We start from the raw sequence: 23,187 nt of genomic DNA on the forward strand, positions 1-23,187 counted from the left end.
TCACGCACACGCACACAGTCCATCCTCGCATACAACGGCGCCTCCATCATCGCCATGAAGGGCAAGGGCTGCGTCGCCATTGCCGCCGATCGCCGCTTTGGCATCCAAGCCCAGACCGTCTCCACCGACTTTCAAAAAACCTTCAAGATGGGCGATCGCCTGTTCATCGGTCTGGCCGGTCTTGCTACTGACGTGCAGACAGTGTAAGTTGTTTTTTTGGCATGTCACCCAAAGCGGGTCGCTTTCTGGCTCACTCCTGTTGTTTGTGTCGCTCGTGTGCTGTCTGCGGCAGGGCAAGCAAGCTCCAGTTCCGGGTCAACATGTATCACCTCCGGGAAGAGCGTTCCGTCGCGCCTGAAACGTTCATGAACATTGTCGCGAACGTGCTCTACGAAAAGCGGTAGGTGATTTGTGTCAACTCCCCCCCCCTACGCAGCACAACTCAACTCGAGCACTCACCCCGGCGCACTGTCGATTGTCACAACCAGATTTGGCCCGTTCTTCATTGAACCCGTTATTGCCGGCCTTGATCCCGTCTCTGGCGAGCCCTTCGTTGCCGCAACAGACCTGATTGGCTGCCCCGATGTTGCAGACGACTTTGCCGTTGTTGGCACTGCTAGTGAGCAACTTTACGGCATGTGCGAGTCCATGTATGAGCCAAATCTCGTAAGTTTCGAGCTCGAGGTTTCTGTTCGTTCGTTCAGCATTGTGTTTTGTTGAAAACTGTGAACTGACCTGCAACATTGGACCAAAACTCTGCAGGAGCCGGAGGATTTGTTTGAGGTTGTGTCTCAATGTCTCATGAATGGCTGCGATCGTGATGCCATCAGTGGTTGGGGCGCAGTCGTGCACATCATGTGAGTGGCTGTCAACAGCTGTCTATTGTCTCTTGTTGAATCGCGAATCTAAGTCTAACCTTTGGTGTTGTTGCTGCCCTGCCCTCTCCAACAGTGAAAAGGACAAAGTAACAACTCGGACACTGAAAGCTCGAATGGATTAACCAAAAAAAAAAAAAAAACCAAACACTTCGTGTCGTAGTTTTGCTCGTGTTATCACCACTGGTTTGTGGATGTGCCTGTTGCTCTGTATAATTTCAAAATGTCATTCCTCGTCCTTGCTTGTTGATCCATTCACCCCCCCCCTCCCCAATTGCGGTCGAATCAATGGATGCAAAGTGCAAGGGCACAAAAAAAAAAAAAAAATGAAAAAAAAATGAAAAAACCAACTGACTATTCTCGCCAAGCACATTTGCCCTCAAGATTTAACAAAGCGAATATAACCAAGAATCAGAGTAAGCGCAGAAACAATGATACCCGCAATGTACTTGATGATATCCAGCTTCATGGACTCCATCAGCGTTCGTAGTCCAGCAATCTGCCCACCACCCGATTCAATTGGAAAAGGCGCATGCCTCGTGAGCTCAAGACACATCAACCACTGAGTCTCACTCGACGCGCGCTGTCGCGTTTCACCATCAAGCAGCATAACATACCTCAGTGTCCAAGCGATTGTTTGTGTCCTTGATTTTGTGCTCCTGCGCCGTGGTATCCTCACGAATGCGCGACTTTTCCAAGCTAAAGTCGAGTCGCACGCCTGCCTTGAGCTTGGCGATTTCCTCTTTGAGCTGCTCGGTAATTTTGTCCATGTTTGCCTGACCATGACAGAATGAAAAAGAAAGAAAGAAAAAAAAAAAAAAGAGCCCCACATCCATTGGTTAGTACCAAAGTTGGCCTTTCAAACACACCCCCCCCCAATCACATCACACCGCCGTTGTATTGCAAAACTATTCAAACTGTTCGCACCTTTTGTTTGTCTGCTTCATTGCGCAGGATGGCAAACTCGCTCTTTTCGAGAATTTGCATTTCTTTGCGCAGAGTAGCAAGATCGCCCTGGTAGCGAACAAGGAATTGGTCTTGCTCGCTCTTGAGCATGGCATTTCGCAGAATATAGTTGACCGAGCTTGCCGAAATATCAGAGAGTGCCACCATGACGGCTTCGGCTTGTTGCTCGGTGAAGCCCTGTCGTCGCAGGCTCTGGACCAATCGATGCGTGTCAAAGTGGAACATGAACGCGTCGTTTGGCAAGTGGTTTCGGCTGAGGAGAATCTCGCTTCGTGGCACTGCGAACGACAAGTAGTTGTGCATTTGGGGAATGCCCGAAGACGACGACGACGACGACAACGACGAGGACGAAGAGGAGGTACCGGGCATTAGAGTGTTTGCAGCTGCAGCGTGGCCTACGCTTGAATTTGCATGAGCAGGTGCTCCTCCTACTGAAGCCACAGAGCCAATGGACGCGCCTGAGGATGCTAGTCCGGCAGTAGCTGCGGCGATGGATGGTAGCGGTGCTCCAGAGGTGCCAGCGGTGCCGATCGCGGCGTCCACCAGCTGGCTCGGTTGTGCGGACGCACTTCCCATCGCAGAATTGGCTGCCCGCGGTCTGAGCAGCGTCGGGTCGGACGACGGCGGGGTTGCTGTGCCGGGCAGGTTGGCGACAACGCTCTTGGCAGCAGCGGCAGCAGCGGCGGCGAGTGCTGCGGCAGGCGTTGCCAGCACCGTGGCCGAGACTGTTGGCGGCGGTGGGAGCGGTCCTGCAGCGACGGAAGCTGGCGATGTGGACGGCGATGAGGGCGAAGAGGCGGACGGCGAGGAGGAGGACGGCGACGCGCCAGGAGTGGACGCCAATGACGACGCTGGTTGTGTTGGTTGCTGCGTTGACGGCGGCAGTGGTGGTGATGTCGTCGGTGAGGCAGACGACGCGGACGAAGCGAGTGTGCGCAGCAGCAGCAGTGCATTGCCGCCAAGACCGCTCGAGAGCGAACCGAACGCCCGCGGTGCTCTCACAGCAACAGCAGCATTAGGAGTCGTCGCAGCAGCAGTACTGGTCGCAGTGATGGCCGCTTGTGCGCTGTGGGTGCGGTGGATTGGCCGCGGCTGCAACAGCGACAGCAACAGCGACAGCGACGACGACGAAAGCCCGCCAAATCTGAGACGCTGCTGAACGAGCATCAGAATCAGAGGAGAGTGGGCTTCAGTGCTTGCTTTGAACAAAATGAAATGACTGAGCGAGCGAGCGACCGAGTCTGAGATGTGTGGAAATTCAAGGTGAATCACATCACTCAGCCAGAAGCAATGGGAGAATGGAAGACGAACAAGCTTGTCGTACAGTACAGGAATCGACAAGGATCAACGAACGGGGGGACGGGGGAGGGGGGGGGGGAATGCAATTCTCAAGAAGCCAGTTTATATACTTGTAGTTGGCTTCACTTTCCAGTCCAAACAAAGTCTGAAAAAGCGAGACGGAACGAAACTTTGCTGAGCGTTGCGAGACGACTGAACAAAATGCCGAGCACTCTGCCAGCAAGCAACGACCACGACCACGACCACGACCACGACGACGGCAACGGCAATGGCAATGGCAATGGCAACGGCAACGGCAACGACAGCGACATCCACAGAAGAAGAGCAGACGCAGACAACCTGATGATGATGAGTGCCAGTGCAAGTGCCAGTGCTACAGACGCGGCCGATGAGCACCCGCTGATCCGGCTGCTGACGGGCGCACTCGCGAGCACCACCGCTTCAACCACGGCAGCATCAAGCGAGAAGAATGACGACGACGACGACGACGACGACGCTGGGCAGGAGCGGCAGATGAGCGCACAGTCACTCACGCTGGACGACCTGCGCGCTGTGCTGCTGCGACTGAACGACGCATCCACAAGCAGCACAAGCACAAGCACAAGCACAAGCACAGAGACGGACAGAGACACGAGCCTACTCGACGACCTGATGCTGCTCCTGCCTGCAAACGCACAGCAGGACGGCGGCGGCGGCGGCAGTGGCTCCCTCGCTCACGAGAATGAAGACAAAGAGCACGGCGACGCCAGTGACAACGCGGCCAGTCCCAAGGGCAATGGCCATGACAATGCCAACACTATTACAACTAGCAGCAATAGCAGCAGTAGTGGCAGTCGTCGTAGTCGGAGCAATCGCAGTACTACTGCTCGTGCTGATGCTCACTCAGACTTCAATCATCCGAACATTGATCGCGTCGCCGCAATGCTGCACGCCGCTCTCGACATTGACCAGGATGGCATTGTCACTCGACAAGACCTGATGGACGCACTCGCTGCGTTCCGTTTGTCGTCGTCGTCGCTGTCGTACGTCGACAGAAAACGATCCGCTTCCCAAGTCTCGTCGCATAGCCAAAGCCAAAGCCAAAGCCAGGCAGGCGCTCCTCCTCAGCACCCAAGCATTGACTACTTTGAAGTCCTCGGATCGACAGCACACGCAGATCTCAACAACCACTCCATCATCACCGACGATGGCTCTGTGGAATTTACACCCAATCAGTCCATGAACGGCCTGCACGACGGCGCCAATTCCGATGACAATGGTGATGATGATGATGATGGTGATGGTAATGATGATGCGACCGTCACTCGCACTCTGGGGCGTCGTTGGCCATCCGCGCCTCCGGCTCATTTTGCCAGTGCCACATTGTCCGCCACACCCCGACAAAGATCGCGTCAGCTGGTCGGCAACACGGATATTCACGAGACAATCCTGCAGTTTGACCCAACGCCACCAAGCGCATCGGCCTCGTTTCATCCGAACGCCTCCCATCTGTTCCACTCTGCCAATACGTCCTTCTCTGGCGAAGACTCGAGCTTTATTGCGGACGAGCGCGTGGCCTCGCTTCGCTCACAACACCAGCTCGAGGCCCACTTGGCATCGCTGGAGAGCGACTACGACCGCGTCGCAAAGACAAACGAAGAACTCGCGGAGAAACTGCGCGAAGGCGAGGCCAAGATTGCGGCACTCACGCGTGAAGTCGCAGCGCTGGATGTGTTGCGCACAGACCACTCGCAGTCACAGTCCGAGCTGGCCGATCTCCGCGAGACGATGGAACAGCTCGAGTTGGGACAACAGCGACGCCGCACTGACGACCACTCGGGCTCTCGCCCCGTGTTCTCCTCGGGTACCGAATCCGCAGGAATGCGCCCAACTAGCGGAGCACGGACACCGGACGACCGACCAAGCGGGCAAGCGGACGGTAACCAGACTGCGGCGGTCGGGCAACTCGGACGGCAAGCCAGCTCTCAGTCTGACATTGCCGCCGCCAGCATGGCAGCATCTGCGGACCTTGTTTCGCGGCTGATGGAAGAGCGGGAGGCCTTGTTCGAGGCCGAGCGCACATCGGCCGCTGCTGCCATTGAACAGCTCACAGCGGAGCGCGCGCAGCAAGCACAAGCCTCGCAGCATTTGGCTGCGCTTGTCACGGAGATGGAGGCAACAATCAAGCAGTCCCAGACTGCTTCCTCGGCGATTGTCACGGAAAACGAAGATTTGAAAAGCATGTACCAGTCTGTCGCCCAGTCTCTCGCCATCGAGCGCGAGCGCAACCGGAGTTTGCAAATGGCCATTGACGATCACATTGCTATTGCAGAAGGTCTGCATGCACGGAGAAAGGTATGCGGATGCGGGATGATTGTTTGTTTTTGGTTTTGGGTTTGGGTTTGGTTTTGGTTTTTTTTTTCTTGTTTTGCTTTGTTTTCACTTTTTGTTTTCGCTCGCTCACTCCCCCTTGCTTCGCTCTGGACTTTCTTGTTCACCCTCCCAAGGACTCGTCATCCGCAAACTCTGCACCAGCTGGCTCGCTCTCCAATGAACTTGCACCGTTCCTATCACCTCGCGCCGTACAGCGCTCGTCTCAACGACTGCAGACGTCCGCTTCCGCGAGCAGTCCCAGCGGCTCTCTGTCCCCCGAGAGCAGACTCTTGGAATTGATGCATCGGTGTCTCCAGACGATGGTGCTGCCGTCCATGCGCAACATTTCTCTGTCGCAGCCGCTCCCTTTGCCGTCAACTCCAAACCTGGATCAGGCAACGCTCGAGAATCTGAGCATCCCTGCGCTAGAGCAACTGTCATCCGTCATGAAGACAATGCTCGAAGTACGGTCCATGCAGCTGATTGAAAAGTATGATCAACGCGTCGTGCTGCAAGACGAAAAGGACTCAAAGCGGCGAATGTTGGATGCCCTGGCGCCAGTCGTCGCGGCCAATCCCGTTGCAAAGGGTCGGCAACGCTCCACCTCAAAAAACAAGCGCGATGCACCAAAAAGTTGATTGTCGCGGGTTTGGTCACATTTGTCGAATTTCGTTTTATTACACACATGCACACAAAACAATTGGTTTGATGACCCCTGCGTTTCGTTGTGTTTTGTTTTCCTCACTTGGAACTAGGACAGAATTACACGCCAGTGCTGGTCGTGATGGGGAAGCGCAAAGTTCGGCGAGCCTTGACTGCGTTGTCGTTGGTGCAGCATGTGTTGGCGCTGCAATCATCCACACCATCAGCAGCACTGCAGTCGAGCAAGCATGCCTTTTCGTCATCCACCGCGTACTGGAATGCAAAAGAGCAAATGCAAACGCAAAAAGCAAAAAGAAAAAAAATTAGCAACAATCGTTTTTAGACCAGCAGCACACCACAGCAACAACAGCCTCAGACGATTACTGACAGAATTTTGAACATGCTCGAGTTGAACGGTGGTAGAATGGATACCAAAGCGGTGGAAGAAGCCTTTGATTTGCGAAACAATGGCCAAACTGTCCTCCGCGTCCGAAGTGATGTGGACGGTGGCAATCAGATTGCCTTCGGAAAGCTCCCAAACGTGAAGCTCGTGAACGTCCACAACACCGGCCAGCTGCACAAGGCTGCTCTTGATGGTTTCGACGTTGACAGTGCTCGGGACGCTCTGGAGCAGAATCATGGACGATTGCTTGACGAGAGGAATCGAGTGGCTGAGCAGCAAGCAGGCAATGAACAAACTAAAGGCGAGACACCAAAGTGGCAGAGCAAAAATCAATGAACGTCAGCATCCATATGAAGGAGAAAGCAATGGAAAACTCGTCGTTCGTTCTTTTTTTTTGTTTGGTTTTGTTTTTTCTAAACGCAGAACTGCCAACACTCACCTGAGGGCGGGGTCAATATAAACCTTGCCGTCAAAGTCCGCAAACTCGAAAACGAGGGCACTGATGACGACGGCGACGGAACCGAGAGCGTCTGCCGCAATATGAAGGAAAACGCCGCGCATGTTGAGCGAGCCTCCGTGGCTGTGGCCATGTCCGCCTGAGGGTGCGGATGCGGCAGCGGCGTGGCCGTGGCCATGACCGTGAGCGTGACCGTGTCCATCGTCTACACACAACAGAGTGTTGCATGTGAGCTCAAACAGCGCCCCAAACGACAAAAAAAGCGCAAAACAAAACAAAAGCGCATACCAGCAACGACGGGCACCTCGGTGACTTGTCGAGAGTTGAAAATGCCCGCTTGAAGCTCGGTGGAAGAGGTCGTTTCGGTTGGGGGTGCAACCTCGCTGCCGCCGCCGTGGGAGTGGCCGTGGCCAGCGTGATCTGAAGGGGGGGGGGCGTTAGAGACCACATTTGTACGGCAAGCCGCTATCATTGTGGCAATGCAACAGCAAGCGGGGTGTTGTGGCACTTACTGTGGAAGAGCATCATGCCAATGAGGTTGATGAACAGACCAGCCGAACCAACGTACAGCACCAACCTCGGGTCTTCAATTTCTGTGGACAGAAACGTGTGTGAGCTTTGGATGCAACAACAGCAGTGATGGCATTTCTTCAACCCCGCTTTCTCGCTTTATCGTGCAGTGGTGATTGTAATTTGTTGGTTTTTTTACCTTCAGGCGAAAAGAAGCGAGTAATCGAATCGACAAAGATGGAGAAGCACAGGGCAATCAAAAAGACGCCGTTGATGAGTGCGCCCAGGACTTCTGCGCGGACCCAGCCGAAGGTGTTCTTGGACGAGAGCGTGTGCTTGGCAATCTGAGGAGATGAGCATCGACACAAAACGGTTTTGGATTTTGGGTTTGGGTTTGGGGGGTGAGTGTGTCATAGAACCAGAACAGCTCGGAAGCAGGAGGAGTGCTATTTCTCTCTTGCATGGCATGATCAAAATGCCATCAGGCGCTCAGACGAGATCAGATCGGAATGGAGACCTTTTTAATGACTCGGAGTGGTGCAACCACAACCACACCTCCGACGCTGAGCATGGGCAGGCAGGCACCCGACGTTCGCACACCGCTGCACCCCAGCTGCACCCCCGCCTCGTTTCATCACCTGCACAAAACCCAACAGCACTGAAAGCGAGTTGCTGCTTTTGTTGATTCTTGTTCATCCCGACGAGGATCCTTTCAAGTGGGTCTCCGAAACCACTCCGAGTGAATGAAGCTGGGGCACACCCCACAGCGTTGGCACCCCACATTGCCCCCTTCCGACTCGACAACTTGGTCGCAAAACACAGCCAGAAGAGCCCCACCCAGCCACATTGCCAAGCTGAGGCACTCGAAGTGGTTGAGTGGCAGAGAGGAGAGCAGGAGCGCTTGGCGTGGGGCTGTCGGAGTTCGGTCGCATTGGAGGTTTCGTCCGCAGCCAGCTCGCCCCGCGCCCTTGGAGCGGCCGCCTGCCGATGCATTGGTTGTGCCATCCATGCATCTGTTTGCTTTCAACCAAGCCAGCAAGCGAGCAGAGTGCAAACTGCTCAAAGCGCGCGCCTTCTTGGCTGCTTTCGCCTTCGCTCTCTCCGTCATGCATTTCCACTCAACCCGAGCACCAACCCAACCCAAACCCCCAGCCTGGTCGAGTAGAATCACCCATCAACTGTGGCTTTTTTCACATTGCCACAAACCACGGCCTTACGCGGATGGCAAAGAGGCCGACGAGCAGCGAGAGGACGTCCGAGAGCATGTGGAACGAGTCGGCAATCAGCGCCACAGAGTTGGTCATGTTGCCCACAACGAGCTCCACGACAAAGAACGACAGTGTCAGCGACAGCGTAATCGACAGTCGCACAGTCCGATTGCTCGACATGGTAAAACAAAAAACAAAAAAATAGAGTGAAAATTGGCTGAATGTGAGAAAGACAGCTGAAAAAAAAAAGGTAGACTGAGAGTGCCAAGCGGCTCAGAAAAACAAAAACTAATCCCGAGTGTACTGTAATAGACAGTATAAAATAGATGAAGGATGCACACGCTTCGTGCCCAGATTGAGAAATGCTCTCTCCGCAGTTCTGCATCCATTTCTGTACAGTATCCCTCACAAGTTGCCCGGATTGCATCGCTCCTTCCGTAAAACGGTACATCAGCGGTTCCAAATAAACCCAAACAATATTATTAACAACGACACAATCTAAGTCACACAGATCGTTGGAACAAAACTGCTACACGAAACCGAATGCACACAGCCCCAAAACATGTTAACGGACGGCGGAAGCCAAGCGATTCACGGTGAAACTCCCGATCCGTTTAAAAGTGCTCTGCTACTCAGAGACATCCCTGGGATGGACGATCGCATCCACGGAATGACCTCGCGAGACATGGCCGTGCAAAAGTACCCTCCGGTAAAGAGCTCGAAATGGAACAGGACGATGACCGCCGTTGTGATGACTGCGAGGATCCGATAGAGCACGGTCTGCTTGAACAACCTCCAGCACAGCACGGTGCGTTTCTGCACAACAAGGACCAATTCCGCAGAAAGTCAGACAACAGGGTTGTAGAATTGAGCTCTTGTCCATCCGCCGCCTTATTTTTTTTTTTCCTTCTTTTGCTTCCAAACATCAGACAAGCCTCAAAAGTTTCGTCGCTGAGCTTCTATTTCGCATTGCTGACCGAGTTGGGGACTTATTGAACGGTTGCGTGTCGAGGGCGGCGAAATAGTTTGAATAGTCCGGATTGGACAAACCTCGAGTTGCAGTGCGAGATCCGCTCTCCCATGCTCTCATTCTCTCTCATTCTCACCCCGCATTCGCCGTGCATCTCAATTTGCAATGAAGGCAGCAACTACGGTGGGAGGACGCGTTGGCCTTACAAGGATGAGCTCAATACGCGACTGCGGCTGCTGCTGCTGCTGCGCCGAGAGCAGCTCGCCTTCACCGGCCAGTCGGAGCAGTCTCCGCCGCCGCCGCACACTTCGCGAGGTGCCTGTGGTCTGTGCATGATGCGGCATGGCTGGGCTGGCAGCGTTGGCGCCGTCCTCCTTTGTGCTGTCGCTCGCGTCGTCGGCGCCGTGCTCGTGCTCGTGCTCGTGCTCGTGCTTGTGCTCGTGCTCCCACCACGGGCGCATATGAAAGTAGCCAATGCCAATCGCAAGCAGCGCCAGGAGCAGCAGGTACAAGACCCGCATCGGACACATGGCTACGGCTGGGTGAGATTTCGGTCTGTTGGTCTTCACTGCTTCCGAACGAACCCTCAAGCGGGAATAAGGACGAGTGAGTGGGCCTGCCCTGAATTACTTATTTCGAATCAACGACACAACGCAACACAGATCCAAATGCAAGACTCTTGCCGGTGAAATCTATCGATCGATGGACGGTGGGGAGCTCAGGTTTGCTTGAAGCGCCATCCATCGTTGGCCGTATCGTTCGTTTCCAAAAATCACCACTCTCACATACGAGGGCCCACCTCCCCGAAAAGCAGACAACAGGAGAGGGGGATGCGTGTTATTCAACCTTTGCTTTATCGGAGGCAGTCTTCCTTCTCAACAGTGAGCGCTTGCTTTGCGGCTCAGTTTTGTTGCCATGTCCGACATTCCCGGCTTTGTGACGACAGACCGCGATCAGGTGAGTGTGTGTCTGACTGTTGTTGTTGCGTGTCTATTTGTATGAGAGTGAGTGTGTGAGTGAGTGTGTGAGTGAGTGTGTGAGTGAGTGTGTGAGTGAGTGTGTGAGTCGATGTGTGTGGGCATCTCTCTCCCAAAACACAAGCTTCATGCGAACGAGAGTTGCTGTCCCTCTGCTGGGGCTGCTGCTGCTGCTGATGATGATGATGATGTGCCACTGCAATGCATCAACACATGGATTGGCACGTACAAGAGTGAGTGAGTGAGAGAGAGAGAGAGAGAGAGACAGAGACAGAGAGAGACAGAGAGAGAGAGAGAGAGACAACCAAGACCGAGACAACCAAACAATAACAAGGTTTAGCCTGTGAGCATCCCACTCTCAGTCAATCCTCTTCACTCCAGCCACTCACAATCCGCACTCAGTGGGATGATGCATGGATGATTGAATGCAACGTGAATTCACCGCCCAGTCACCTTCACCTTCAGCACTTTGCAAAGAAAAAAATACGCCCTGTTCTCAGCCTTTCTCAGCCTTTCTCAGCCTGTTCTCAGCCTTTCTCAGTCTTTCTCAGCCTTTTGCTTGAATGCCTGCTGACTGATTGTTTTTTGGTTGTTTGTTGTTGCTGAATGTGCTCAGGCCTTGCAGCTATTGAGAGCATACATCCAGTATGACGGCGCCTTCCTTGTTCGACTCAGCGAGAGCGCTGCCGGATTCTACTCGATCGGTGTCACGTAAGCCCTTTGTTGCTCAGAATTGTTTCTCATCTTGGCTCGAAACGTCCCTCCTTCACTCAGTGTTGCTCATTGTTTTTTGCTCGTGCTTTGCCGGGTTCTGGGTGCCTCCTTCAGCTCAAAGGGCGCAATCAAGCACTTTAAGGTTCAGCTTGACGAACAGCGGCAAGTGTACATTGCCAAGAAAAAGTTTGCGTCCGTGCGCGAGCTTGTGCTCCACTACATGCAGAGTCCGATTCGCTCAAACCAGTTCGACGACCCCATCATGCTGAAAATCCCAATATTCAATCCGGACGTGTCCGTCCAGCCTCACTTGGCCTTCCCGGAGCCCGTTCCGTCGGCGGTTCCACATCATCGCAGCAGCCCATATCCGCTGCCAGAGGTGCCACCCCCAGTTCCCAGCAGAAACGTGCGAGGATCAGTGATCGCCGAGAGACCAGCCATGGCCCCCGAGCGACATTTCGTGGCCGAACGACCAGAGCCTATTCCAAGACCGGTTGTTTCCGACCGACCAGAGCCAATTCAAAGACCGGTTGTTGCCGAACGACGTGAACCGGTTCAAAGACCCGGGGTTGTTGCCGAACGACCACCAGAGCCAGTCCAACGACCAGTTGTTGTCGAGCAGCCAGTTGCAGCACCGCGGCCTGCGGTGGCACCACGACCTGCGGCATCGCGGCGACCAATAGTGGCAGAGCAGCAGCCGAGGCAGCAATCTCCATTGTTAGCAGTCCCCGAACGACCCGCGCCAACGTCCGGCTCCAGGAGTCCCCTTCCAAACATTCCTCGAGTCAGCATGCAAGTCCTGGCCCAGGTAACGAGCAATTTTGCAGACACCAAGAAAATCGGGGGAGGCGGCTTTGGCAGCGTCTACTCTGGTGTCTGGTGTGGTCAACACGTTGCCGTCAAACGGTTGGCTGCAGAATCGGCGCAGGGCGTCGCTCAGTTCGAGGCCGAGCTCGAGGCTCTATCTCGCTTCCGTCACCCAAATATCGTCACCGTCATGTGCTACACAGTGGAAGGCAACGAGCGCTGCCTGGGCCTCGAGCTCATGGTCAATGGCTCGGTTCGCGACCGCCTCGACCGCAAAAACAACAGCCCCCCGCTGAGTTGGCGCCATCGGCAAAAGATTGCAACGGAAACTGCGAGCGCGATGCACTTTGTCCAGACTGCGGTTGAGGGTCAGCCTCTTTTCCACCTGGACCTCAAAACGGCCAACATTCTGCTGGACGAAAACTTTAAAGCCAAGGTCGCTGACTTTGGCCTGACGCGCCAGGCACCGACTCCGATCGATGCGCATAGCTACATCCGCGCAGACTCTGTTCAAGGAACCCTCCAGTACATTTGCCCCCAGTATCGCGACGAAGGCAAGGTGTCCATCAAGACGGACGTGTACTCTTTCGGAATGATTCTGCTTGAGCTGCTGACTGCGGCAAAACCCTGTCTCGACCTGATTGGCTCGTTCAATCGGGAGCTTCGCAAAAAGCACAAACCCGACGCGTTGCTTGATACCGCGATTGATTGGAGTGTTGCGGACAAGCAAGCGGCGCTTGTCGTGGCCGAGCTGGCGGCGGATTGTCTCGAACTGGCTCGCGTAGATCGGCCCACGTTTTTGGAAGCCGTGCAGCGATTGTGTGGCGAGCAGGTTGCTCAAGACGCGCACGGCGACAATCATGCTCCCGAACGGGATCGCGAGTGCTTGATTTGTGCGGATGCTCCCACCACGGCCAAGCTCCTCCCATGCCGGCACGCTTGCGTCTGTGTAGAGTGTGCGCAGATGCTCTTATCGAACGGGCCCGTCTGTCCCGTTTGCCGGGGCGCGATTGCAAGCTTTGATCAAGGTGAATTTGATCAAACTTTTGTCCGGTGAAACAAACGACTTGCGTGAGATTGTCGCGTTGCTCTTTTTTTTTCCTTTTGCTTGCCAGTGTTTAGTTTGTCGTTCGCTGTTGTGGACCAACAAGCGAGTGCTCGATGATGATGATGATGATGATGATGATGATGAATTGGATTGGTTTTTGTATGGCAATGGCTACTTCTCTTTTCCTTCCTTTTCAACCACGGCGTTTCCACCCAGCGACTCGTCTTCTTTGTCTTTTTCTGCTGCCGCCGCTGCCAGTAACGCAGCATCGGGCCTTCTTGCATCGTACGGAGCCAGCACAGGAGCAGGAGCAGGAGCAGGAGCAGGAGCAGGAGCAGGAGCAGGCTTTGAGTCGCGGTTTTCGTCGAGGGGCAGCAGTTACACCAACCTGCCGCTCCTCGCCGCCTCGTCATTATCGGCATCATCATCATCATCATCGCCCACTCCAGGACCCCAGCAGTATCAGCAACAGCATCAACAGAGCGGCGGCAGTGGCGGAATGTCGGCGTCTCCAACCGCGTCAATGTACTCGCTCTCGGCGTCGACCAGCACGACGACCGCCACCACGACGCTGCATCCAAACAACCACCTCACTCTGGGCGACGGCAGCAGCAGCAGCAGCATCAGCAGCAGCGGCGGTGGTGGTGGTGGTGTCGGTGCGCGGCACTCTGGCTCCTACTACACTGCGACCTCGTCACCGTCGCAGCACCCTCAGAACGCCCTCCTCCACCCCTCAGGCTCGGGCTCAGGCTCGGTCTCAGGCTCAAGTGCAGCGATGCAAGGGCTTAACGCAGGCTCTGGCGTGGCTCACCAACAGCATCAGCAGCAGCAGCAGCAGCAGCAGCAGGTCAATACTGCCTCGTCACCAGCGTTCGGATTCACGCTCAACGCAAGCAACAGCCATCATCACCACACGACAAGCGCGACAAGCATGACAAGCATGATGAGCTCGGGCAGTACACACAGCAGTAGCGGCGCCGTCAATGGCAATACAACCAGCACTGCTGCGACTGCGACTGCGACTGCGAGCGAGGCCGTCGCTGCCACTGCGGCACTCGCGTCGACCGCGGGCCTGCCTGCGCTCGAAGGGCGGATGCACAAGTGGACCAACTACCTGCATGGCTGGCAGGAACGCTACGTGCAGCTGTCGGGCGGCGTCCTGTCCTACTTCAAGTCGCAGGCGGACGTTGCGTACGGCTGCCGTGGCTCGATGAACCTGCGCGAGGCCGTCGTCCTCGTCCACCCGTACGACGAGCTCAGGTTTGACGTGGCCCTGCAGGACTCGGTCTACTACCTGCGCACACAGTCCAACGACGACCGCGAGCGCTGGGTTGAAGCCATCGAAACGTCCAAGACCACGCTCATCGAAACAATGTCCATCAGCTCGGCAGGGAGCGTCCGCAAGAAGCAGTCGGCCAAGTCGCTCGCGTTTGCAGCGTCGCTCAAGGCCAAGACGCTCAAGGAACGGCTGTCAGAGATGGAGAGCTACCGCGACATTCTCGGCAAGCAGTCCGACCAGCTGCTCTTGTACTATGAGCAACTCCTAGCCTACCACCAGCAGCTCGCCATGGCCAGCGTCTCCAATGTTGCCCAGCTGAGCGAAGGCGACGGCCCGCTGCCCCCGCCCCCGCCACCCCCGATCGACGAGAACGAGCTCCGCGAGGAAGTCATCACCTACAAGGCCACCTCCTCGGGCATGGTCACCGCGCTCGATGAAGTCATCCAAGAGGTCACGAAGAAGGACGAGGAGTTTGCAAAGCGGTACGAGCACGAAGTGGAGCGACGGCGCCAAGTGGAAGTCGAGCTGGCCAATCTGCGCTCGACCAAGCGGCCCATGCCTGCGATTCAAAACAAGCTTCCTGGGCCTGATATGGAGGAAGGTCCCCATTCGTCCCTGAAGGTAAAGCCCGAGAACGAGAGGTTTTGCGTGGTGTGTGTGTGTGTGTGTGTGTGTGTGCGCGCGCCTTTTGGTCGGGGTTTTGTGCGCGCTGCTGAAGACTGTTGGTTGGTCCAACGGTACACTCAACGTTGATTGGCCTCCGTCTTCAGGATGACGAGTTCTTTGACGCAGTGGAGGCTTCCTTGGACAAGAACGACGCATTCCAAATGGAAGATCAGACTGCACGCCAGCTGGCAGCTGGAGCACATCTCGCTCCGCTCGGCAAGCACCGATTTGCGGACGTGGTCACCAAAGGTCTTGCGGAAGCAAAGCAGTTTGAATCGGAAGACGTGGAGCACGACAAGCTTTGGTCTGTGGTGCTGGAAGAAAACACGACAAAGGTAAGGGCGACTTTTTTTTCCCGTTGTTCAATCGCTTTTCGCTTGGAGCTGTTGCCTTGGTGAATGGCGTCTCACGATTCACAATCACGCCCTTGTATACGTGTTAGGTTTGGCGTCGCGAAATTGAAGACGCCAATGGCGCGCTCTTGTTCGATCGACTTCGGGCGCATTGCGATATTCCCGGTGTTTCCGGGCGCGAGGTGGCAGATGTATTTTACGATGAGGAGAAGCGACACAAACTGGAAGATGGTATGTGTTTGGATTGGAATGGGGTGTCGATGTGTGGTGGATTTTTTTTGTTTCGAATTTGCTGGGTGCTGACTTGATGTTGCTCGACTGAATTGTTTCCTTTTGAAATCCGGTAGCCATTTCGGAACACCAGCGCACCCTCGAGCTGCTCGATACCAATACGTACATTCAACAGGTCTTGTACAAGAAGGTCTGGCCTGCAGCGCAACGCGAAGCCGTGTGTATCGTTCATCTTGAGCAACTAGGCCGATTTGACTGGGCTGCATGCTGTTGGTCTGTCGATCACAAAGACGCCCCGGTAAGAGAATTTTGGAGGCGATTTTGTTTTGTGATTGCAAATGCTAACAACGTCTATTCATTGCTGAAACGAACTGTGCTTTTTTTTTTCTATTTGTTTTCCTAAAATTGAACTCGTGCAGGCCGACAAATACTGTCGTGTTACCACAAGTGCCTCGCTGATCTGCCGAACGCGCTTCCATCCAAGTGTCGACGTGAGCAAAATCACTGACCTGTCTGCAGTTCCCCGTGACAAGATTTCCGCGCACGTCATGTATACGGCCTGCGTCAATCCCGGTGGCTGGGCGCCCATCACTGTCGTGCGTGCTGTTGCCAAGCGTGAATATCCAAAGTTCCTCCGTCGCATCGAGCAGATTGCCCTCAGCTACGTCAAGCCCGGCTCTCCTCTCGTTCACTAGTAGTACTAGCGTAGTGTAGTGTGGAGAGGAGTTGGATTTTGTGTTGCTCATTGCAATTGCGCAGTCACCCCTTTTGTTGGTTTCCGCTTGCATCCGATTGTGACTGTGTTGTCTTCCCTCTTCCTTTTCTTTCTTGTATTTCCGAAATTACCAAAGTCGTTCTTGTTGTTGTTGTTGAATCTGTGCAAATCTCCGTTGCTGAGCGCGGTTGATACTTGTTCATGTTTTGCATGTTTGGTGACTCTCCGGTTCGCTTCTTACCTCGTCACATCTCTTTATATTCGGATCACTCTTGTTGATGGCCTTGCACGATCAGCAGTCGCCGTTGTCGTTGTCGTTGTCGTTGTCGCTCAGTCACTCGACATTGCCAAATCGCCGCTCCTCGCTTCCCTCTGCCTCAGCCTCTGCCTCTGCCGCGGTGGCTCTCGCTGCTCCCACCACCTTAGGACCATCTGTTCCGCCATCGTTGCATCCACCTGCCCCTCACGCTGCTGCCTCAGTCACTCCAGCAGCGACAGCAACCACCTCCGCACCGACCTCCGCACCACTCGCCTCCGCGTCCCTTCCCCTAAACCTTCCCCTTCCTCCGCCGACCCAGCCACTCGCTCCGTCCGCCACTCCGCGGGTCCTCAGTCGCATCCTGCGCTCGTTGTCCATGTCAGTCGCTTCAACCGTTGAGTTGAGCGTTTCGTTGTTGTCGTTTGTCAGACACGATTTTCCGTCATCAAATCACATTACCAAAAAAAAAAAACCATCAAAAAGTCTGAGCTTCTTGCGATTTGTTCTTCAAAACAAACAAACAAACAAACAAACAAACAAACAAAAGCACACGCTTTATGCTTTCATTCGGACTTGCTCACCTTTTGGTCTGCTGCTTGTGTTACAGAGACAGCGAACCGACCAATTCAAACAAGAACGCTCCTCTGCCAATCTCAAACAACGAGACTGCCATTCCCGAGCAAGACGAGGTACCAGCAAACATCACGAAAGACACCGCGCCGCGAGCTGGCTCGCCTCTAACTCCGGACGATCTCCTTTTGGATTGCATCGAGCCATCGTTCGACTACTCAACATCGTCGACGTGGTGCGGGCTGGATTCCGACTCGGATCACTCTTGAACGACTGCACTCGCATTGTGTGCAAGTCCTGTTCCTGCTTTTACTGTGAACACAAATGGAACGGCGCGTCACCCGCTCCCAAACCCGGCAGGCAGCCGAGGAAGAAGAAACTCAGCCGGAAGGCGACAACTCGGACCAATATGAGGCCGGATTCCATACCGACGATGGCGATGATGAATACGAAGATGTCGAAGATGAGCACGACGACGATGAACACGCTGACGATGACGACGACGACGACGACGCCGCCGACGACGACCAAGACGAAGACGACTACTACGTGGACGAAGAAGAAGAAGATCCCGCACATTCCCTATTTACCGGTCAGCAAGCACTGATTGCGCAGATTCTTGGAATCTTTCCTCGCGCATCACCTCCGGAGGAGCCCCCTGTTGCCCTTGATCCCGCGCTTCAAGCTGAGCTTGCAACGTTACGGGACGAGTTCCGTCAGCTCCTGTCTGCTCAAGTGGCGGCCTCACCACACGGCGTGGAAGCGCTGTTGCATCGCAAGCCCTGCTCGTGGCAAGCGCCCATGTCGGCCGAGTCACTCATCACTCCTCCCGACGCTTGCACCGGAGCAAGCGACGACTTGTCGGACTCCGTCCCCGTCGTCCCGCGTTCGCCGCCACCTACCCTGCCCAACAACATTGCGCTCCGGTTGAGCCAGCGAGAAACAATGACCGCGCTTGGTTTGCGAATGAGCGGTGCTGCGCGGGTCGACTTGGCTTCTCGGTACTGGCTCATCCCGTTTTGTTTTTTTGTTTCGTTTGTTGCGAAATTGTGCTGCTCACTCCTCTTTGCGTGTTTGTCTTTGTGTCCGGTTTTATTTTCTTGCTTCTTTGGCTCTCGTCACGTAGGTTCCTTCCCAATAAGCGCGTTCGAAATGTGGACGAGTATATGAGCAAAGTCTTCTGCGGCCAATATTCCGATGATGGCACTGTTTTGGTCACCGCGGCCCAGGTACGCGACCTCTGATTTGAGTAGTCGGTGTCAATCATCAGTACCCGCGTATATTGCAATGAGGAGCTGAACTCTATTTTGCTTGTCTTTCGTTTTGCTGGCGACAGGACTCGCGCATTCGAATGTACGACACCAATTCCTACACGGTGTACCGAGAAATCTCCGCGCGCGACATGGGTTGGTCGATCATTGACGTTGCCTTCAGCCCCGATCAAAAGTTTGTCATTTACTCCACCTGGTCGTCGAGCATCAATCTCGTAAGATGACTGTTGATATTATTTTTTTTTCTTTCCTCGTGGTGCTGAAACCCGCATTCTCAACGCTTGATCGTTTGTTGGTTGACATTCTTTTAGGTCAACGTCACGGGACACTCGCTGTTGCACCAATCTCTTGATCTTCAACCGAGCGGCTCCTCGCACTTTTGCCCCTTTTCCATCAGCTTCTCGCGAGACTGTCGCGAAATTTTGGCTGGCTGCAGTGACAGCGACGTTTACATTTACGATATCGAAGCGCAGCAGCGCACTCTTCGAGCCGTAGGCCACACGAATGACGTGAACGCCGCCGCCTTTGCTGACGAGTCTTCGAACGTGATCTTTTCTGGCAGTGACGACGGCACCGTCAAGGTTGGGCTTCGTTTAGTCTTGTTCTGTTTGATCGGTGTGTTTTGTCTGCTTCTGCTACTCGACTGGTTTCCTAACTCTGTGGTCTGCGGAGGGCAGGTTTGGGATCGTCGAGAACTCGGACGCGCCCGTCGAGCCAAGCCTGTGGGCCAGTTTATCGGACACAACAGTGGTATTACATTCCTCGATGCAAAGGTAACGCGTTTGTCAAAAGCACAGGTTGTAGCGCCGAGGCAGAGCTTCATGCCGCTGACGGCTGCGGTTTGTGTGACAGGGTGATGGCAGGTACGTCATTTCCAACGGCAAAGACGAGTGCATCAAGCTCTGGGATATTCGATGCATGGCGCCAGCAGGTGCACGTCCACCGCATGCAAACCACCACGACTATCGCTTTGACGCTCGCCGTGCAGGTGAGGGCTTGCTCGAACAACTGGAGCATTGTATTTGTTAGTAGGATTTTCCCGGCTCACCGGGTTTTTTTTTTCTTTCTGTATGTGTGTGACAGTTCGCCGAGTCATCCCATCCGACACGTCCATCATGACGTACACGGGCCATCGAGTCGCCTACACCCTAATTCGAGCGTGCTTTTCTCCTGCATTCTCCACTGGGCAAAAGTACATTGTTGCGGGCTCTGCGAACGGCACGCCAATGAGTAAGCACTTTCGCGACATGGTTGATGTTGTTCTCCATTCGTTCTAGTGCTCAACGTGCTCGTTGGTTGTTGCGCTCTCGTGTTTTATGCATTTTTGCGGTTTTTTTTTCTTTTTTGTTTCTTTTGTTTCGGTACAGTTTATGATGTTCTGACTGGCGAGTGTGTACAACGCCTCGTTGGCCATCGTCAGCCTGTTCGCGACGTGTCTTGGCATCCGTTCGAGCCAGTCATTGCCACGGCTTCTGTGAGCACAACACCTTGGCTGCTTTTTGTGATTATGGCGAGGTGGTTTTCACTCAATGTGTTTCTGCTCGATGCGCCCTTTTGGTCTTGTAGTGGGACGGCACGGTCGGCCTCTGGGAACACGAGCGCCAAGGTGCAATGGAGCACTAAAATGCTTTGATTCAATTGGGATTGCAATCAGCGTCTTTGGACTTTGCAACGGTTTGCGGTTGCTTCTTCCATTCGACAAAATGCCTTCCCCCCCCCCCTACATTGTACATTTTGAACAGAACGAATACCATTGAATTCCTTGTATTGGTACTTTTTAAGATCAAGATGAAGAGAAAACAAAGAGATGAAGAAAGGGATCATAACACAACACCAACCAAACAACGTTACAACCAGATCTTAACGACGTTGGAAACCGCGGTTGAAGCCGCCTCCGTTACCGCCTCCGTTACCGCCGCCACCGCGCGAATATCCACCGCGGCCGCCAGAGCCACCGCGGCCACCAGAGCCACCGCCGCCGCCGCCACGGCCCCAGCCGCTGCCTTGGCTGAAGCGTGCAGCAGCGCCAGCGTTGCCACGACCCGCAAAGCTGCTCGCGTTACCGCCGCCGTCCGTCTCGACGAGATCGGGCAGCGTGGTTGCAACGTAGATCTTGGTGGTGGGCTGGTCAACCCAGTGCTCCTTGATGGTGTCGACAACATCGCTGGGGCAGTCAAAGGCCGCGCCAGTGTGGTCCTTGAACAGACGCATGCCGCGGAGGGCAGGGCGCACGTTCGGGGGCAGGTGCCGGTCGATAATGGACCAGAAGAAGGACGGTCCGCGAACATCGTATGTCAGCTGGATGCAGAAGGTAACATAGCCCTCCATCGAAGACAGGAGCGAGCGCGTCTTGATTTCAAAGACGCCGGAAATGACGGCAAGGGCGGCCGAGAGCGCATCGACGGCGCCGGCGCGTGCAATAACTTCCTCAGCAGCCTGGTGGAAGAGAGGGTAGACGGCCGGAGACACCTTGGCCAGCGAGCGTGCAGCGTCGTTGGCACTGGCGCTGACAATGTCTTGCGGCTGAGGAGGACCGATGCGCTTGAAGGCCATCCGGGCCTTGCCCTCGATTCGTCGCACAAGGCTCTCTTGCTGTGGCTTGTAGAACAAGATGCAGGTGCCGCTCTTGCCAGCGCGACCGGTGCGGCCAGCGCGGTGAATGTACGTCTCCACGTCGATCGGGGGCTCGGTTTGGATGACCAGCTCAACCTCGGGAATGTCAAGACCACGGGCAGCCACGTCTGTTGCGACGAGGCAGCGGAACTTGCCAGAGCGGAAGCCAGCCAGAGTGATTTCACGCTGCTTTTGGGCAATATCGCCGTGAAGAACATGGGTCTCGCCGGCAATGCGGCCGTTCAGTGCAAGATCGTTGGCCTCCTCCTTGGTTGAGGCAAACACCATGCATCGGCCATGGGAGCCACTGTAGACGCGAACAACGTCGCCGATCGCGTTGGCGCGCTCTTGCCATGGGCAGCGAATGGCCAAGTGCTGGATGGTCGTGGATGTCTGCTGATCGGTGCCGCTCACGAGATCGACCATGACCTTGTCCTCGCGTTGGTACTTTTTGGTGAGCGCCTTGACCCAGGTGGGCATGGTGGCCGAGAAGAGCAGGATGCGAGGCTTGGCGTCGCCGATGGGCAATCCAGCCATAATCTCGTCAACGTTTTCCTGGAAGCCGACCTCGAGCATGCGGTCTGCCTCGTCGAGAATCATGACATCGATGCTTCGGAGGGACAGGTTTCCGCGGTTGTAGTGGTCAATCAAGCGACCAGGGGTGCCGACGACGACGTCCAGTCCCTTGCGCATGGCGAGTTCTAATCATGAGGGGGAGCGGGTAGGGGGGGGAGAGAGAGAGCCAAAGAAAATAAGGTTGTTTCAGTGTGAGCAATCAATGGGAGACAGACACAACAACATACAACACAACAAAAAAACCCAAAAAAGCCCAAAAACAAAAAGTTCGCCATTTACCTTGAGGTCCGTACTCGACACCACCGTAGACACAGATGGATGCAAGCTGCGGGGCAACCGACTCAAAGACGCGGTGGACTTGGCTGGCCAGCTCGCGGGTGGGTGCCATGACGAGAACGGCGGGAGCGCGACCCTTTTCCGAGCGCGGGTTTTTCAGGAGGCGCTCAATGACGGGCAGGGCGAATGAGAGCGTCTTGCCGGAGCCGGTGCGAGCCTGGGCAACAATGTCCTTGCCCTCGAAAATGGGGTGGTAGGTCTGCGCCTGGATGGGGAAGAGCGTGCGGATGCCCTGGGCGTGCAGGTTGGCAATCGAAGTCGCCGACACGCCAAAGTTCTTGAGGGCAAACTCCGAGTTGTCTGCCTCCTCGTCGGTGGGCGACGCAGCACGCGACAGATCGCGCGACGGGGTGCCAGACATGAGACCGCCGGACGCGAGGCCCGCGAGGCCCTGGACCTGCTTGTTGACGGCCTTCTTCTTGGACGAAGCGGCAGCGTCGCCGTCAATGCTGTCGTTGTCATCGTTGTCATCGTTGTTGTCGTCCTTCTTCTTGGATGACTTTTCCTTCTTCTTGTCCTTGTCCTTGCTCGACGACTTGCTGTCCTTGTCCTTGCTCGACGACGACTTTTTCTTCTTCTTGCTGCTGTCGTCGGCGGAGGTGTCCATGTCCTCGACGCCGTTTCCATTGCCATGATCATCGTGATCGTTGTCATCATCATCAGCAGCAGCAGAAGCAGCAGCAGCAGCAGCAGCAGAGGCGGCCGACTTGCTCTTGGACTTGCTCTCGGCCTTGGTGTCCCGCGTGGTGACATTGAGCTCAATCTCGCTGCTCGTGCTCGACTTGCGCGTCCGCTTGGCCGGCACGTCCGCCTGCTCCGTCTGCGCGCGCAGTGTCTCGCTCGACTCTTCAGACCGTCGCTTGCTGCTCATTTTGTAATGATCAATGTGTTCCTTTGCCCTTTTTGCTTTGTTGTGCTTCTGAAATGAAGAACGGAAGGACAAGCCAAAAACTGTGGAAAAACAGACTGAGACGGACGAATCCACGTGGAAATGCTACAGCAGTACAGTACAAACTGACAGGAAACAGAGTGAACGTCGAACAGAGACAGTGGTGACAGTTTGGAGAGTTGAATCAAAAAAAGCAAACCA

At 55.0% G+C, this 23,187-nt stretch overlaps 10 protein-coding genes across 10 annotated transcripts; 6 read left to right on the top strand and 4 right to left on the bottom strand.

Moving 5' to 3' along the window:
* Positions 1-18: 18 nt before the first annotated feature.
* Positions 19-1,119, top strand: CAOG_06214 (proteasome subunit beta type-3; the record flags this gene model as incomplete). Its single annotated transcript, XM_004344913.2, has 5 exons — positions 19-203; positions 293-400; positions 489-666; positions 763-857; positions 952-1,119. Coding segments are annotated over 5 exons (615 nt in total), but the record flags the coding sequence as incomplete, so codon positions are not given.
* Positions 1,120-1,221: 102 nt separating this feature from the next.
* On the bottom strand, positions 1,222-3,146 carry CAOG_06215 (hypothetical protein). Its single transcript, XM_004344914.2, has 3 exons — positions 1,803-3,146; positions 1,493-1,651; positions 1,222-1,374 (listed from the first exon to the last, which is right to left on the bottom strand). Exons 1-3 carry the CDS (start codon positions 3,006-3,008, stop codon positions 1,255-1,257), a joined length of 1,485 nt encoding a protein of 494 aa, XP_004344964.1. The 5' UTR covers positions 3,009-3,146; the 3' UTR covers positions 1,222-1,254.
* A 133-nt stretch (positions 3,147-3,279) lies between these two features.
* CAOG_06216 (hypothetical protein) lies at positions 3,280-6,200 on the top strand. Its single transcript, XM_004344915.2, has 2 exons — positions 3,280-5,474; positions 5,627-6,200. Exons 1-2 carry the CDS (start codon positions 3,342-3,344, stop codon positions 6,128-6,130), a joined length of 2,637 nt encoding a protein of 878 aa, XP_004344965.1. The 5' UTR covers positions 3,280-3,341; the 3' UTR covers positions 6,131-6,200.
* CAOG_06217 (cation efflux family protein) lies at positions 6,141-8,963 on the bottom strand. The gene is made up of 7 exons (XM_004344916.2): positions 8,722-8,963; positions 7,704-7,848; positions 7,507-7,587; positions 7,283-7,414; positions 6,977-7,199; positions 6,523-6,832; positions 6,141-6,407 (listed from the first exon to the last, which is right to left on the bottom strand). Exons 1-7 carry the CDS (start codon positions 8,890-8,892, stop codon positions 6,255-6,257), a joined length of 1,215 nt encoding a protein of 404 aa, XP_004344966.2. The 5' UTR covers positions 8,893-8,963; the 3' UTR covers positions 6,141-6,254.
* Positions 8,964-9,169: 206 nt separating this feature from the next.
* On the bottom strand, positions 9,170-10,300 carry CAOG_06218 (hypothetical protein). The gene is made up of 2 exons (XM_004344917.2): positions 9,889-10,300; positions 9,170-9,528 (listed from the first exon to the last, which is right to left on the bottom strand). Exons 1-2 carry the CDS (start codon positions 10,210-10,212, stop codon positions 9,304-9,306), a joined length of 549 nt encoding a protein of 182 aa, XP_004344967.1. The 5' UTR covers positions 10,213-10,300; the 3' UTR covers positions 9,170-9,303.
* Positions 10,301-10,558: 258 nt separating this feature from the next.
* Positions 10,559-13,394, top strand: CAOG_06219 (hypothetical protein). Its single transcript, XM_004344918.2, has 3 exons — positions 10,559-10,639; positions 11,276-11,370; positions 11,488-13,394. Exons 1-3 carry the CDS (start codon positions 10,598-10,600, stop codon positions 13,235-13,237), a joined length of 1,887 nt encoding a protein of 628 aa, XP_004344968.2. The 5' UTR covers positions 10,559-10,597; the 3' UTR covers positions 13,238-13,394.
* Positions 13,395-13,407: 13 nt separating this feature from the next.
* CAOG_06220 (hypothetical protein) lies at positions 13,408-16,672 on the top strand. The gene is made up of 5 exons (XM_004344919.2): positions 13,408-15,128; positions 15,278-15,508; positions 15,616-15,757; positions 15,874-16,055; positions 16,177-16,672. The coding sequence occupies exons 1-5, from the start codon at positions 13,728-13,730 to the stop codon at positions 16,450-16,452; spliced, it is 2,232 nt and encodes a 743-aa protein (XP_004344969.2). The 5' UTR covers positions 13,408-13,727; the 3' UTR covers positions 16,453-16,672.
* Positions 16,673-16,750: 78 nt separating this feature from the next.
* Positions 16,751-17,570, top strand: CAOG_06221 (hypothetical protein; the record flags this gene model as incomplete). The annotated part of the gene is made up of 2 exons (XM_004344920.2): positions 16,751-17,109; positions 17,339-17,570. 2 exons carry the CDS (start codon positions 16,751-16,753, stop codon positions 17,568-17,570), a joined length of 591 nt encoding a protein of 196 aa, XP_004344970.1.
* A 55-nt stretch (positions 17,571-17,625) lies between these two features.
* CAOG_06222 (LEC14B protein) lies at positions 17,626-20,195 on the top strand (the record flags this gene model as incomplete). Its single annotated transcript, XM_004344921.1, has 9 exons — positions 17,626-18,302; positions 18,428-18,530; positions 18,638-18,787; positions 18,884-19,153; positions 19,250-19,345; positions 19,425-19,560; positions 19,656-19,802; positions 19,940-20,046; positions 20,139-20,195. 9 exons carry the CDS (start codon positions 17,626-17,628, stop codon positions 20,193-20,195), a joined length of 1,743 nt encoding a protein of 580 aa, XP_004344971.1.
* Positions 20,196-20,320: 125 nt separating this feature from the next.
* CAOG_06223 (nucleolar RNA helicase 2) lies at positions 20,321-23,083 on the bottom strand. The gene is made up of 2 exons (XM_004344922.2): positions 22,041-23,083; positions 20,321-21,886 (listed from the first exon to the last, which is right to left on the bottom strand). Exons 1-2 carry the CDS (start codon positions 22,966-22,968, stop codon positions 20,433-20,435), a joined length of 2,382 nt encoding a protein of 793 aa, XP_004344972.1. The 5' UTR covers positions 22,969-23,083; the 3' UTR covers positions 20,321-20,432.
* Between the last annotated feature and the right edge of the window lie 104 nt (positions 23,084-23,187).

The sequence above is a fragment of the Capsaspora owczarzaki genome (assembly GCF_000151315.2).
Source record: "Capsaspora owczarzaki ATCC 30864 unplaced genomic scaffold supercont2.11, whole genome shotgun sequence".
Lineage (NCBI taxonomy): Eukaryota > Filasterea > Ministeriida > Capsasporidae > Capsaspora > Capsaspora owczarzaki.